This window comes from Nomascus leucogenys, chromosome 8 (assembly GCF_006542625.1).
Source record: "Nomascus leucogenys isolate Asia chromosome 8, Asia_NLE_v1, whole genome shotgun sequence".
NCBI lineage: Eukaryota > Metazoa > Chordata > Mammalia > Primates > Hylobatidae > Nomascus > Nomascus leucogenys.
In genome coordinates this window covers 112,709,505-112,725,794 of record NC_044388.1, presented here as the reverse complement: position 1 = coordinate 112,725,794, position 16,290 = coordinate 112,709,505, and the positions used below count along the sequence as shown (strand labels likewise).

The 16,290-nt window shown below is 53.6% G+C and overlaps 1 protein-coding gene across 6 annotated transcripts in view; it reads right to left on the bottom strand.

Annotated features, from left to right (window-relative positions):
• The window catches only part of TRAF2 (TNF receptor associated factor 2), a 39,323-nt gene that overhangs the window by 11,375 nt on the left and 11,658 nt on the right, over nucleotides 1-16,290 (bottom strand). For all 6 annotated transcript variants that reach the window (XM_003279791.4, XM_030818232.1, XM_030818231.1 and 3 more), the window contains 5 exons: nucleotides 16,034-16,252; nucleotides 15,240-15,318; nucleotides 14,416-14,514; nucleotides 6,377-6,538; nucleotides 4,756-4,830 (listed from right to left, as the gene is read on the bottom strand). In XM_003279791.4, coding sequence (XP_003279839.1) covers nucleotides 4,756-4,830; nucleotides 6,377-6,538; nucleotides 14,416-14,514; nucleotides 15,240-15,318; nucleotides 16,034-16,221 — 603 coding nt within the window. In that variant the 5' untranslated portion in view covers nucleotides 16,222-16,252. The remainder of the gene's footprint in view (nucleotides 1-4,755; nucleotides 4,831-6,376; nucleotides 6,539-14,415; nucleotides 14,515-15,239; nucleotides 15,319-16,033; nucleotides 16,253-16,290) is intronic.

Genomic DNA, 16,290 nt, shown 5'->3' with positions numbered 1-16,290 from the left:
CTGACGTCTCAGAATGCACTTTTTGTAGTTTTTGCTTTGGTGCCATGTAACCATTTTACAAAATTACAAAACTTTTTTTTTTTTTTTTGAGATGGAGTTTCTCTTGTTGCCCAGACTGGAGTACAATGGCACGATTTCAGCTCACCACAACCTCCGCCTCCCAGGTTCAAGCGATTCTCCTGCCTCAGCCTCCCGAGTAGCTGGGATTACAGGCATGCACCACCACACCTGGCTAATTTTGTATTTTTAGTAGAGACGGGGTTTCTGCATTTTGGTCAGGGTGGTCTCAAACTCCTGAGCTCAAGTGATCCGCTTGCCTCCGCCTTTCAAAGTGCTGGGATAACAGGTATGAGCCACCGCTCTCGGCCTTTTTTTTTTTTTTTTTTAAGAGCAATCTTTAAAACTCAAAAGCAAAATGAAACAAATGTGCCTCCGTGGCATACTGAGACAGCCGCCTGCCCAGAGACGCTGCTTCGAATGACTTATGACACAGCAACTCAATACAGACTCTAAAAGCAAAGAGAACTAGAAAGAGAACTTTGTCATCACATAATTTGCCATGGATCAGAGTCAGTGCTACTGACACTGTTGTTATGTATAGCAATGTCAACAGGAACCACAACTTTCTGTAGAAAGGAGACAGCAACATGCAAGTTGGGTAAGAATCTGAAATGCAAACATCAGTGTGAACCCACAATGTATTTTCTCTTAAAATAAAGCAAGGATCCCTCTGCTGTCACTGGTATTTTCGGATGAAACACTGGGCTGTGGGAAGAAGTGGAGGCAGGAATGAAACAGAACTGTCACTGGGCACTCCCCATCTTGAGCCGCAGTAGGGCCCCAAGTTCTAACGCGCTCTCTCTCCTCTGTCCAGGCTCAGAAATTTCCACCACAGGAAGGCGAAGGAGAAGAGGCCAGAAACCTGGCGTGTGCGCAGCACGCTGGGAATGGGGGTGCAATCGCCCAGGGAGGGTAGGTGTGGGAGACCGCGCTGCTGGAAACGAGGAGAGACAAGTGCCCCCAGGCTGCCCACGGCAGGGCCGACCATGGAGCTGGAAGCCAGCTGGGCACCTGGCCTCTGTAAGCCTCAATTTCCTCATCTGATAAAGCGTGCCCTAGGGTTCCTGTGAGGGCTGGAGGGCAACCCCCAGGCCCCCAGGAAACACTAAACACCGCCCGTCTGTGGTTCCTGCCAGCAGCATCATGAAGGGGCAAACACCTTATCAAACACGAGGTGTCCGTGACCGCCGAGGCTTCTGGGCTGTTCGGCCATGAGGCCCAGGCCCACTGCTCCTGTCCAGCGAGCCCCACAGGACAGTCTCCAAAGGACCAGGTCCCAACATACGCCGCCCCATGCTTGGCTCAGCCCTGCACATGTCCCAGGCAGCGGTGAGGAACCCGACCAAGCCCCTGGGAGCGTGGTCAACGAGAAAGACTCCAGCAAAACCAGCAAAGATGGAGAGGAGGGGCTGGGAGGATGAGACGGGGCCTGAAGGGAGGCAGCTCCAGTGCCTCTGCACAGCTCTGACTGATAGACAGCAGGCCAACAGTTTACATCGTCAAAGAACAAAAGTAAACCTTTAAAAAACCTCACATTTTAAAAGAACCCGAAGCAAATGAACTATATACCACATCTGACATAAACTCAAAGAAAAAATGTATTCCAATTGACCTCAGAACATGGTATGTAGCTGGGCACAGTGGCTCATGCCTGTAATCCCAGCACTTTGGGAGGCCGAGGGGGGTGGATCACGAGGTCAGGAGTTTGAGACCAGCCTGGCCAACATGGTGGAACCCCGTCTCTACTAAAAATAGAAAAATTAGCCGGGTGTGGTGGCAGGAGCCTGTAATCCCAGCTACTCGGGAGGCTGAGGCAGGAGAATCACTTGAATCCGGGAGGCAGAGGTTGCAGTGAGCCGATATTGCGCCACTGCACTCCAGCCTGGGCGGCAGAGTGAGACTCCATCTCAAAAAAAAAAAAAAAAAAAAAAAATCATTTATAACAAGAACATGGTATGTGGACCCTACATCTTCGTAAGATGTACTTCCAAAAACAAAAAGAGCTTTGAAGAAACAGGTGACCTCATCATCAGAAGCCATGTTGCTGGTTTTTGCTTATTGTTTTTTTTTTTTTTGAGATGGAGTCTCACTCTGTGGCCCAGGCTGGAGTGCACTGGCGCGATCTTGGCTCACTGCAACCTGTGCCTCCCGGGTTCAAGTGATTCTCCTGTCTCAGCTTCCCAAGTAGCTGGGGTTACAGGAGTGCCTGTGCCACCACAACTGGCTAATTTTTGTATTTTTAGTAGAGAAGGGGTTTTGCCATGTTGGCCAGGCTGGTTTTGATCTCCTGACCTCAGGTGATCCACCTGCCTTGGCCTCCCAAAGTGCTGGGATTGCAGGCATGAGCCACCACACCCGCCTTGACTTTTTTTTTTTTTTTTTAGACAGGCTCTCACTCTGTCACCCAGGCTGGAGTGCAGTGGTGCGATCTCAGCTCACTGCAACCTCCACCTCCTGGGTTCAAGCAATTTTTGCACCTCAGCCTCTCAAGGAGCTGGGACTACAGGTGTGCACCACCATGCCCAGCTAATTTTTGTATATTCAGTAGAGACGGAGTTTCACCACATTGGCCAGGCTGGTCTCGAACTGGCCTCAAGTGATCCTCCCGCCTCAGCCTCCCAAAATGCTGGGATTACAGGCGTGAGCCACCACGCTCAGCAGGTATTTTTAATTTTAAACCTACTTTATATATAACATAAAGCAAATATGTTACCAGTGTTAGGAACCAAGATTTGCAACATTAAAAAAAGATAAGGGAGGCCAGGCACAGTGGCTCACGCCTGTAATCCCAGCACTTTGGGAAGCCGAGATGGGTGGATCACGAGGTCAGGAGTTCAAGACCAGCCTGGCCAAGATGGTGAAACCCTGTCTCTACTAAAAATACAAAAATTAGCTAGGCGTAGTGGCAGGTGCTGGTAATCCCAGATACTCAGGAGGCTGAGGCAGAGAATTGTTTGGACCCAGGAGAAGGAGGTTGCAATGAGCTGAGATTGCGCCACTGCACTTCCAGCCTGGCGACAGAGCAAGACTCTGTCTCAAAAAAAAAAAAAAAAAAAAAAAAGGGGCCAGACACAGTGGCTCATGCCTGTAATCCCAGCACTTTGGGAGCTGAGGCAGGCGGATCACGAGGTCAGGAGATCGAGACCATCCTGGCCAACACAGTGAAACCCCGTCTCTACTAAAAATACAAAAACAAAATTACCCGGGTGTGATGGCGGGCGCCTGTAGTCCCAGCTACTCGGGAGGCTGAGGTAGGAGAATGGCGTGAACCCGGGAGGTGGCACTTGCAGTGAACCGAGATCACGCCATTGCACTCCAGCCTGGGCAACAAGAGCGAAACTCCATCTCAAAAAAAAAAAAAAAAAAAAAAAAGGGATGGATGAAAATGCACCATGCACAGATGCACAGAGAAAGCCCCGTGTTCACAGTGATGGGTGGGGACAAACCCCACCAGATACCACTGCACTGCCTGGGTGCCCGTCTTCGTCTTTCACTCTGGAAACCAAGTCTCAAGGAAAGAATCACCTCCGAACTCCTCTGTACAACCCCCTCAGGACAGACAAGGGCTGACGCAGACTGGGGCACACGCAGAGGGCACCTCTCGGGGGCACCTCCAGGCCCCACCAGCAGGGGACACAGCCTCGCAGACATGGGCCCCAGGCAGGCGTCCTGGCCTCTGAAGGGGGCGTGGCAGCGGCCACAACCTCTATGGCGCTCCAACAAGACGAACCCCCCATCAAGCTTCTAGTGTGAGCTTCAGTCTCCAGGTGAAGGGAAAGGACGCTTTCCAACAGCACTCAGCCAAGCTCACAGCGCGGGACATTTAACAGACAAGTGGAAAGAGGTGAGGAGACAGCCCTGTCCCGTCCCCTAGCCCCACCCATTTCAGGACTTGGGCTGTGACCCGTATTTAAACAGAAGCAAACCGGAAAGACAGGCACACACCTGTCAGGCTGAGCTTGTGGGCAGGCACGGCCAGCCTGACCCCTTCTGTAGCTGCCCAGATGGGGACTGCCACCTGCAAGGCCTCCACATCTGACCTCTGACACACGGAGCAGGTGCCACCTCCCATTCCAGAGCTTCGGCCTCTCTGGACGAGCTACCCTCACCTCCAACAAGGGAGACAGTTTGGGAAAATGTCTCCATGCATATTATTTCCTAGCTTCCTTTCCTAAAGGTGTCATCTGCAGCAGTTAACTCTCAACTGGGCGAGAAGCCATTTTCCTGAAAGAAGTTAAGGACGCCAGGGACGAAGTTCTGCCAGGCAAGGCACCAACGTTTCACGGCTGTGGCGGCAGACCAGACTAGGGTGCCCAGTCTCCACCCTGGCCGCTTGCTGCAAACACTCAGCTTCAAAGTCAGTACCAACATTTCTCATAAGCAGCACATGGAGGGCGATGAGAACTTTAATGTTTCATTTTCAGGATAACTGGGAAGTGACTTGCTGAAAAGTGAGCAGCTGTGTACATTAGACAATGGGGAAGAGGGCTTGGGACTCAGCCACCTGGCCCCCGGCCCACTCAGGAGAGCGGCCGCCACCCTGAACGCATCCATGACCCGACGTTACGGGGGCTTTGCACTGCTGTTCCTTTGGGCACAAGGGTCATAACCTGCCAGCACCCCCACCCCTGGGACCCTCACGTCCAACACATGGGCCCCGCCCTGCGGTCCTCCAAGGAAGTGAAGGACACTCACCTTCTCCCGGGGGATCTTCTTCTTGCCGCAGCCGTCACAAGTCAAGGGGAACTTGGGGCAGACCTCGTGGTGCGCCTTCAAAAGAAGCGATCAGGAGCATGAGGGTGGACGCCAATGCCAGGCACGGGTGGCAAGAAGGGGTGGAGGGCGGCACAGAGTGCTCGGGCTGGGCAGCGCCAAGGGGACGCAGGAGCATGTGGTCACCCTCGAGCCTCACAGGACGGTGTTCCTCCCAGGCAGGATCCTGCCAGTACCACCCAGGAGCCTCGGAGATCTTAACGCTTTGTTTGTTCTGCCAGCTCCAGGGCAATGCGAGGGAGACCCAAGCCACCAGAGGAGATCTGGAAGCCACGTGAAACAACAGCCCCGGTGAAGATGGGGAAATGCTGCTCCCGCCAGGAGGGGAGGCCGGTGGGAGGGTCTGGCGGATGGGCAGGGCTGGCCGTGTGCGAGACATCTCCAAGACAGACCCTGATATGCTGCTGTGGAGGGTTTGGCGCCCCAGATGTGCTCTGGTCAGGCCCGTCCATCTGACAGTTTACAGGGAAGTGGGGACGGGTCAGCGAAGTGGCGCTCCTGACGGACAAGAGCCCAGGAAAAAAGATGCCATGGGCCCCAGAGGCAGAGAGAGACCCAGAGACGTTTCCACCAAAGGCAGGAACCCTGTGTGGATCGTGATTCAGATACACCAAGGCAAAGACAGACAACAGGGACGCAGACACAGGCTGCAGGCTGTGTGAACAGTCACAGCTACATCTCAGACATGGCGCTAGCGACTGTAGCTCTGTGCACCGCAGAAGTGTGTTCTCACCAACGCTTCGGGTAAAATAAAGTCAGACTTGAGCAACTGTCTTGGGGGCAAAGCCCAGGCCTGGCAAGGACAGATGCAAACCTACCACTGCACTCTCTACCTGATGCGTTTAGACTTTTCTAAGACAAAAATGCTTTTTTTTTTTTTTTTGAGACGGAGTCTTGTTCTGCTGCCCAGACTAGTGTGCAGTGGCACAGTCTTGGCTCACTGCAACCTCTGCCTCCTGGGTTCAAGCAATTCTCCTGCCTCAGCCTCCCGAGTAGCTGGAATTACAGGCACGTGCCACCATGCCTGGCTAATTTTTTTTTTTTTTTTTGAGACAGAGTCTCACTCTGTTGCCCAGGCTGGAGTGCAGTGGTGCAATCTCAGCTCACTGCAAGCTCCGCCTCCTGGGTTCATGCCATTCTCCCACCTCAGCCTCCTGAGTAGCTGAGACTACAGCCGCCTGCCACCACACCCAGTAAATTTTGTTTTTGTATTTTTAGTAGAGACGGGGTTTCGCCGTGTTAGCCAGGCTGGTCTCAAACTCCTGATCTCGTGATCTGCCCGCCTCAGCCTCCCAAAGCGCTGGGATTACAGGCATGAGCCACCGTGCCCGGCTTACAAAAATGCTTTTGAAAGGCCTTGGCATTAACTTTATGCCCATTCCCAGTTCTGCCAAGAAACATCCACCCACGTGTCTCCAGGGAAAGGGACAAGGCGGTGGAATGAGTGCAAAGGGGCCAACAAGGCCCCAGTGGCCAGCACGGAGCTCCCCGGCTCAGCCCCACAGTGCTGCAGCCACACAGGCTGCTGCTCCACCCGACGCACCTTCACATCCGCTCCGCAGCAGGGCGCCCGGCAATGCCGGCAGCTCAGGCTTCTCTCCGGGCACTCATGCTCCAGGTGGCGCTCCTTTTCACCAAGGCGGACCAGGCCTTTGCATGCAGGACATTCGGTCAGCATGAGTGGGCAGCGGCCTTCGTGGCAGCTCTGGCAACAAAAGGAGGAAGCGTCAGTAGAACTTGCATGGGACATTCGGGCAGCCACAGCTTCACCTGGGGACACCAGGCGATGTAGCACTGGCTTGGTGTCCGCATGCTGGTCCTGGGTGCCATCCTCCCCGCCTGTCCGCGGGGCCGCCCTCTGCAGGTAGCTCTCAGGGCTCCCACAGGTGGGAGGGCAGGAGGAGATCGGTGTGTCCTCGTCTCCACTCTCTTCACCGCACACTGAGCTGAGGGGATGCTCTGCCATGGGGGTCTCTGTGTGGGTGCCTTGCCACCACCAGGCTCCCCGATCTGCCCCCTGAAACACCCAAGTGCACAGTCCCTGCTCTGCACCAGCGGGTCCCTGCCACACACACCAGCTCCTAACCGAGAAAGCAGGCCATGCTCTTGCTCTGATGACCAAGCACAACGTGGTCCAGGCTGAGTCTTGCCAGTCCCGGCCCCATCCTCATTGCAGGTGGGAGTCATGAAGAGGCAGGGAACACGCACAGGAGATAGCATGAGGGCGGCTGGCCTCTGCCTCCAGCACCAGGAAGCCAGCAAAGGCCTGAGGCACAAGCCCACCAGGCCAAGGTGCGAGGAGCTGGGCCTGGGGCAGGCTGGTTCTAGCTGCACAGCACATGCATTGGAAAGGGCCTAAGCTGCGAGGAAGACAGGCGAGGGCCAGTGACACACAGGAAGGTCACTCAGGAGCCCACATGTTCCCACACACTGAGCCACCCATGAGCTGGGCAGAGGCCCTGCTGACAACCTGGTAGAGTGACCACCGGTGCCAGAACACCAGGGAAGGCAGGCAGTGGAGGCAGGGCCAGGGAAGGTGCCAAGAGATGCAGTCTAGGGAGGAGCCGGTGCTGCAGGCTAAGCCTCAGGCGAGGCAGAGGACTGGACGTCCACAGATGGTCAGGGTGGCAAGGGAAAAGGACACAGAGGGAAAGAAGGCGGTGCTAGCTCCTCGCCACACCCAGGCCAGGAAGAATCAAGAATGTAGGATGCAGAACCCAGCCACCTCTCCCGCCCACTGCTGCTCCAGGCAGGGCTTCCCGGACCGTCTTGAGCGCTCTGCCCGAATGTGAGGGGTCGGGACAGCAAGGTGACGGGATGTGGCTGAACCCTTCCAGGACTTCCTGGCAGCTGTGCTTCTCACAGCCTCTAAGGTTGGGAAGCCGCAGCAGCCACAGGAGGAAGAACAGGGTGGCAGACACTACAAAGGTGCTAGTGGAACGGGAGAGAGGGCCGGATTCAGGATGTGTCTGGGGAGCCACGTGGACCTGCTGGCAGACTGAATGTGCTGCTTACAGGGACACAGAGAAGTCAAGGACTCTCAGGCCTCTGGCCCAAGCCACAGGAGGTCCCACCTGCCTCCATAAGGGGCCAGTGAGGTGCAGAAATAAAACTAAACAAGGCTTTTTTTTTGAAACAGGGTCTCACTTTGTCACTGATATGGTTTGACTGTGTCCCCACCCAAATCTCATCTTGAATTGCAGCTCTCATAATCCCCATGTGTTGTGGGAGGGGCCCGATGAGAGGTCACTGAATCATGGGGTGGGTTTTTCCCGTGCTGTTCTCATAATAGTGAGTAAGTCTCATGGGATCTGATGGTTTGATAAAGGGCAGCTCCCCTGCACACGCTCTCTTGCCTGCCGCCATGTGAGACGTGCCTTTCTCCTCCTTTGCCTTCTTCCATGACTGTGAGGCCTCCCCAGGCATGTGGAACTATGAGTCCATTCAACCTCTTTTTCTTTATAAACTACCCAGTCTCGGGTACTCTTCATAGTAGTATGAAAATGGACTGATACAGTTACCTAGACTGGAGTGCAGGGGTGAGAATATAGGTCACTGCAGCCTTGACCTCAGCGACCACATAGCTGGGACTACAGGCATATAGGCACGCACCACCACACCCAGCTAAATTTCTTTGTATTTTTGGTGGAGCCATCTTGTGTGTGTGTTTTTTTTTTTTTTTTTTTGATCTGTCGCCCAGGCTGGAGTGCAATGGCGCGATCTCGGCTCACTACAACCTCCACCTCCTGGACTACAACCTCCACCTCCTGGGTTCATGCCGTTCTCCTGCCTCAGCCTCCCAAGTAGCTGGGACTACAGGCGCCCGCCACCACACCTGGCTGATTTTTTTGTATTTTTAGTAGACACAGGGTTTCACCGTGTTAGCCAGGATGGTCTTGATCTCCTGACCTCCTGATCCACCTGCATTGGCCTCCCAAAGTGCTGGGATTACAGGTGTGTGCCACTGTGCCCAGCAGTAGAACCATCTTGCCCAGGCTGGTCTTGAACTCCTGAGCTCAAGCAATCTGCCCACCTAAGCCTCCCAAAGTACTGGGATTACAGGCATGAGTCCCTGTGCCTGGCCAGAGTTAAACACATCTTTTGAGAGAAGTCTGCTGTGACTGGCAACAGACAAAGGGAATGGAAGTCAAAGGAACACGGAGTTGAAAATACGCTAAGTTTCTTGAATCATAATAAACATAAAATGTATCATCTTAGCCATTTTTAAGTGCACAGTCTGTGGTATTAAGTACATTTCACTGATGTTATGTAACTATCACCACCATCTACCTCCACCTGTAGTCCCAGCTACTCAGGAGGCTGAGGCAGGTTTCCATTGCAGAAACTTGAAACCCGAAACCCTGTCCCTGTTAAACCCTAACTCCCCATTCCCCTCCTCCAGCCCCCAGCACCATCCACCGGCTCTCAATTTGACCACTCCGGGGACTCCTGTCAGTGAATTCATGCAGTATTTATCTTCTTGGGCCTGGCTTAGCTCACTGAGCACAACACTAAGTTTTGAGACAGGAGAGACTAGAGCATATTCTGTACCGATGAGCACAACCCGGAGAGAGGAGGACAACGTGCTGAGAGGAAGGTTCCTGAGAGGCCAGGGCAGCAGAGGACCTGGCTGCAGGGCCCTTCATGGGGTGGAGAGTGGGGGGTCAGCAGCTCCATGGAAAGCTGGCTACAGCTCAGGAGCCCCAAGTGACTCAGGAAAGGTTAATGCTACTTCCCCCGAGAGGGGAGACCCTGCTCTGGACAGCACAGGCACTTGGGCTGGCTTCCATTCAACCTCCCCGGGGAGTGTTCCTCCCAAACCTTCACATAGGCACAGTAACTACTCCTTAGAGGTGCCCCGGGGCACATGGGCCCAGCCCTCCAAGACCTCCAGCGGCACTGGCCCAAGCTGAGCCTGCTAAAGGAACCAACTCCCTGAACCCAACAGCGACTTGCACTCTGCTACCCACTGACGGGACCCAGCCCTCGGCCACACTAGTGTGTAACAAGCCACCATCAAGCTGAATCTAAGAGGAGCCTCAGCAACTATTATGGCTTTTATGAAGCAACTATTCTAGCTTATGAAACATAAAAACGAAAGCACAAATAGTCAATGTTCTTAGATTTAATTAAAAGACTGTTCTTTAGGCCGGGCGCGGTGGCTCACACCTTGTAATCCAAGCACTCTGGGAGGCTGAGGCGGGCAGATCATGAGGTCAGGAGATCGAGACCATCCTGGCTAACACAGTGAAACCCCGTCTCTACTAAAAATACAAAAAAAAATTAGCCGGGTGTGGTGGCGGGCGCCTGTAGTCCCAGCTACTCGGGAGGCTGAGGCAGAAGAATGGCATGAACCTGGGAGGTGGAGCTTGCAGTCAGCCGAGATCGCGCCACTGCACTCCAGCCTGGGCCACAGAGCGAGACTCAGTCTCAAAAAAATTAATAAAAAATAAAAACAAAAAAACTGTTCTTTAAAACATAATAAAATGGACGGGCACAGTGGGTTCCCACCTGTAATCCCAGCACTTTAGGAGGCCAAGGTGGGAGGATCACTTGAGCCCAGGAGTTTGAGGCTGCAGTGAGCTATGATCCCACCACTACACGCCAGCCTGGGCAACAGAGCAAGGCTTTATTTCTAAAAATAATAATAATAATAATGATAATAATATGCTCATAGGTGAAATGATATGGTATCTTCATTTGCTTTAAAATAAGCCAGAAAAGAAAAAAAAATGTGTGGGGGGTTGAAGGGCTGAAAGCAGGCTGGCGAAGGCTGGCTGATGCTGTGGGGCAGCGTGCAGGTGCTGCGGGGCAGCATGTAGGTCTGTGGGGCAGATGCACTGCATGCTCGAAATGTCAAAAATAAAACCTTTCTTGGCCAGGCGCGGTGGCTGACGCCTGTAATCCCAGCACTTTGGGAGGCCGAGGCGGGCAGATCACAAGGTCAGGAGATTGAGACCATCTTGGCTAACATGGTGAAACCCTGTCTCTACTAAAAATACAAAAAAATTAGCCGGGCATGGTGGAGGGCGCCTGTAGTCCCAGCTACTCAGGAGGCTGAGGCAGGAAAATGGCGTGAACCCGGGAGGCGGAGCTTGCAGTGAGCCGAGATCGCACCACTGCACTCCAGCCTGGGTGACAGAGCGAGACTCCGTCTCAAAAACAAACAAAAAAAAACAAAACAAACAAACAAACAAAAAAAACCTTTCTCTTGGCACTCGGTACTTGACATCCCCAGTGGGACCAGGGTTGTCCTGCAGCAGATACATCTACACCAGCACCATCTGTCTCAGTCTTCTCCCCACCCACAGCGGACACAGTTCAAAAAAATCAATATTTATTCAGCCAGAATTCAAACTAAACATTTGACGCAAACACAGTCGTCATCCCTCTGAATGTCACTAGAATGTCCATGAGCCCGAGCATACTTGGCTTTTCCTGGCCTTTCCGCTGCTTGTGCAGCCAGCCTGTGTCCTCTCTGGAAAGTCTCCCCGCACCCTCGCACCCAGCTGCCAGAATGAGTAGCTCCAGGGGCCCGCTGGGGAATTCAGCTCTGCTATTAGCACTCGGCAAGCACTCCATCAACATTTACCTAAAGTTTTAAAATCATTCGATTTGGCCAGGTGCAGTGGCTTATGCCAGGAATCTCAGCACTCTGGGAGGCCAAGGTGGATGAATCACTTGAGGTCAGGAGTTCAAGACCAGCCTGGCCAACATGGTAAAACCCCATCTCTACTAGAAATACAAAAACTTAGCTGGGTGTGGTGGCAGGCGCCTGTAGGCTGAGGCAGAAAAATCGCTTGAACCTGGGAGGTGGAGGTTGCAGTGAGCCGAGGTTGCGCCACTGCACTCTAGCCTGGACAAGAGAGTGAGACCCTGCCTCAAAAAAAATAAAAATAAACACATAAAATCATTCAGTTCCTAGAAAGGCATCATTGCAAAGGACAAACATATTCAAAAGCTAAGCAGGATTTTCCCCTTTTCCAATAAAGTTCCGACCATCAAGGAGGAAAAGCAGCCTTAGCCTCAGTACTGTGTTCACAGTAAGACCCCAACTAGAAGCACACTCCGAGCAACCGGAGAGCAAAGGGAGGTGGCTCCGAGGGGCAGAGCTGCGCCTGCAGAGCTGGCTCCCAACTGTACAGAGAGGGGTTGATTTCCATCCCCATGTGTGACATTTACAGCCAGTGAGAGGTTTTATCGATAAAATCAAAGGCCACAGCCAAGCTATTCCAGAGCAGTGCCCGCCCCTCCCACATGACCAAACCCGGCTCCTCTCAGGGACTTTCCAGAGCCCTCAAAGGTGCAGCCAGGGACTTTCCACCCTGCGTGCCTGCAGGACCGCGTGGCGCCCCAGCCCAGGGGCTGGCTATAGTCCCTGGCCCTCGGCCGGAGGCCCTCATAATTGTCAATGTTGCATCCCATGAGCCTGGAGGTGGCAGAGACCCCAGAGGACTCAGGCTCCAGTGCAGAGCTGGGAACTATTATTCCACCTGTCCCCCAGGAACCTCTCAGTCCTCTCAAAGGGTGGCGTGGCGCATAGCACCCCTACTCCCTGCAGCCAGCTGGTACCCTGACCCTCCCAGGGAGACCCTGACCCTGGGCCACCTCCCCAGGGAACCATCTCCCTTGCAGACAGCACTGGGCAATGACCAAGCTGCGTCTCTTTAGAGGAGCAGGGAGTGGGGTGTATGATGCCATATACCACAGCCGTTTGTGCAGAAGAGCCACACAGGATCCTAGAAGGCTTTGCATCGCACGTCGTGGCTGGGGGCGGTCTGGCATCTCTACCCACAGAGGTAGGAGTCTCACTCCAGGGCAGTGCCCTGGAGCTACCACTCCATGTTCAGGACACAATCTCCGTCCTAGGGAGGAAAGCACATCTTGTTCACCCCAGATACAGCTGGGGCGGTTCTTCTGAAAAAACGAAACTTGGAGCCCAAAGACCACAAAGCCGAGTCTGTCAAAAGATGGAGGGAGGCGTGGCCAGGCTCACAGGGCGGGGAGTGGGAGAGGCTCGAGGGAGGCGTGGCCAGGCTCACAGGGCGGGGGGGGAGGGGGGGGGGGGGTAGGGGGGGGGGAGGGACCGAGGGAGGCGTGGCCAGGCTCACAGGGCGGGGAGTGGGAGAGGATCGAGGGAGGCGTGGCCAGGCTCACAGGGCGGGGAGTGGGAGAGGATCGAGGGAGGCGTGGCCAGGCTCACAGGGCGGGGAGTGGGAGAGGATCGAGGGAGGCGTGGCCAGGCTCACAGGGTGGGGAGTGGGAGAGGAGAAACCCACAGTAATGCGGGTCCAATTCCAACCCAGCCGGCAACACCCCAGGGTCCGGCTGAGCAGGAGATCCCAGCCCCAGCCTGGGCAGGAAGCTCCCCTGAGTGCAGAAAGCCAGGGTTCTGAGCAAACAGCCCTCACAGCCTCACCAACCTGGGGCTGGACTGGATGGCATCAAGGTACTGCCTCATTTTGAGATTCCAATCTATGACTCAGTACTCACCGAACAATGACCCCTCTCCCCTCCATTCTACTTCCTGTGCCTATGGATTTGATGACTCTAGGGTGTCCCCTAAGTGGAATCACAGAGGATCTGTCCTTTGGTAACTGGCTCAGGTCACTCAGCACACTGTCCTCAGAGTTCATCCCTGGGGAGTGTGTGTCCGAATCTCTTTCCTTTTTAAGGCTGAATCATATCCCACTGTGTGCACAGATCACACTTCCTGTGTTTATCCATTCATCCGTGGACACTGGGCTGCCTCTACCTTTCGGCTCTGTGGACAGTGTTACTCCAGGAATCCTGTATAAGGATCCCAGAGAGAAACCTCTTAAAGGGCATTCATTACGACAAGAAGAAGACTGCATAACTTGGCAAGCCGTAGTGGCCTCGACTAGCTCTCTCAGCACCTCCTGGCCTCTACACTACAGGTGGTTTCCAAATGCCTAAAAGGTGACGTGAGAATCACACTAAAATCCCCAATGCGCCAGTGCAGGAAGGCAAGCCCGCCTCACCCAGCATACAGCTCGCCCAGCACACAGGGACAAACCACGGCCAAGTGAAGTGCGGGCCACTGCCTATGTTGCTGTGACCACAGGACAAGGGTGTCCATTATTTCTGCAATTTCCAGTGTCAACACAATTCAAAATAAGAAATCCTTTGTGGATACAAGAGACACAACAAAACCCCCCACCAAACTTGAAAGCTGCAGGTCCTGCGGTGATCTTCCCTTCATTCCCAGGAAATGCTACTGCTTAGATAACCATGGCATTCCCAGGGCTCACACAGGCACCTCCAACCCTCACAGCCACCCCACGATGGTGGGATCCTGCACCCCCATGGACAGACAAGAAACCTGAGGCACAGAGAGGGTAAGTACCTCACCCGAGGTCACACAGCCCAAGCTCCATGGTGTAGGTCTGTGCTCTGCACTACTTGTGTTTCTAAATGGACATACTCTAACGAGCAGCTCCGTCTCTTCCTCCACAGACACCAGACAGGCTTCAGCCCCAGTGAGAGGAACGTGCAGGACAAGGTCATAACTGCTTGGGGAGCGTGGGCTTCTGTCACCATGCCACACGCAGGCATCTTTACCTCGTATTCTTTCAGGGTCCCCTTCCAGGTGCACCCATCACTGGGACAGACGGCCGGCAGGCTCTCCACCTCCCTGCGGGCAGCATTATCTGGGAAGGCCTGGGGAGAGGAACATCCCTTGGGTTAAACCTCCTCCCAGCCTCCCTGCTGCAACCGAGCAACACAGACCACGCGTCCAAACCAACCAGCACTGCATCACATCGCCTTTCCAGGCCACTCCAGGAGCAGAGGATGACTCTCTGATTCCTTTTTATTTTTGGACTCACCTTGATGCCAAAGTTTCCAGACCCCAAACTGCTGGAGTCTGCTAAGGGACAACTTCTGGCTGCCCTTTTTTTTTTTTTTCAAAGGAGGGGGTCTCACTTTGTAACCCAGGTTGGAGTGCAGTGGCATGATCTTGGCTCACTGCAACCTCTGCCTCCCAGGCTCAAGCAATCCTCCCACTTCAGCCTCCCAAGTGGCTGGGACACCCAGCTAATTTTTTGTATTTCTGGTAGAGATGGGGTTTCACCATGTGGGCCAGGCTGGTCTCAAACTCCTGACCTCAGGTGATCCACCCACTTTGGCCAGGCAAAGTGCTGGAATTACAGGTGTGAGACACTGAGCCTGGCCCCTGCTAAGTTTTTTGCTTTTTGTAGAGACAGGGTCTCACTATGTTGCCCAGGCTGGTCTCAAACTCCTGGACTCAAGCAATCCCCCGGCCTGGGCCTCCCAAAGTGCTGGGATTACAGGTGTGAGCCACTGTGCCCAGCCCCACCCATGTTGTTAAAGGAAATTAAGACATTTTCTGTTCAACATTTTTAGCTTCAAGACATTTTACTTACCGAACTGCTTTCTAAAATAGAAATGCCTTCTTCATATATGCCCTCGTGAACACAGGCAGCACAGTTCTGAGGCCCAGAGCTAGTGGGGGAAAAAAGGCAAAAAACAAACAAACAAACAAAAAAACCCCACTGTGAAACTTAATGCAAAAAATAAATGAACACCATTTGCTTCAGTTCAAAAACCTACCTCCACACCACAGTTTCTTTAAACTTTCTCATCTTTAGCGAAACCAACAGCAGGCTAATGTTAACAGGACATGTTTTAAACCCCAGTATTCACAGTACAATGTTTTTATCACTCCCTGTTTGTGAGGAAGGCGCGCCTGAACCGCCAAGGACACCTGCTGCAGTAACTCAGGTTACTGTTGTTAAAGGAAATTAAGACATTAATTTCCGACAGACTGAGCTGCTGCCGATGTGCAGAGGCCGCACCTCTCAGACCACTTGCTGCAAGGAAGGCGGCTGTCTTAGCTGCCTAGAGCAGCCAAAAAGTGAGCAGTAGGCGGCACTTTAAACTTTCCAGTACTCACATTAAAAATAATAAAAAGGTGAAATTAACTGTAATGATGTACTATATTTAACCCCATGTATCCAAAATAGTATTTCAAATTGCTATTTTAAAATTATTAATTTTACATTCTTTGTGGTAAACCTCCGAAATCCAGGGAGTATCGATAACGGGAGCACATGTAAGCTGGACCTGGCTCTGCCAGGAGCTACCAGGCTGGGCAGCGTGGCTCTAAAAACAGCCTAGCCTGCCCCCCCCCTCCTCCCAGCCTGCGGGCCCCATGCACCTGAGGATGCTGGCCAGGCAGAAGGAGCAGTACCGGTGGCCACACTGCGCCTGGAAGGGCCTGCGGAGGACGTTTCTGCAGGCGGAGCACAGGTACTTGGCTTCCAGCTTGGTCCCCAGGAGGGTCTTAGAGAAGCCGGGCTGTAGCAACTCCAGGGAGCCAGGGGGGGTCACGCTAGCTGCAGCCATGAGAGCTGTGACCCCCGCGAACGACAAAGCCCTAAGGAAGAACACACAGCACGTTACACCTCAATTCCA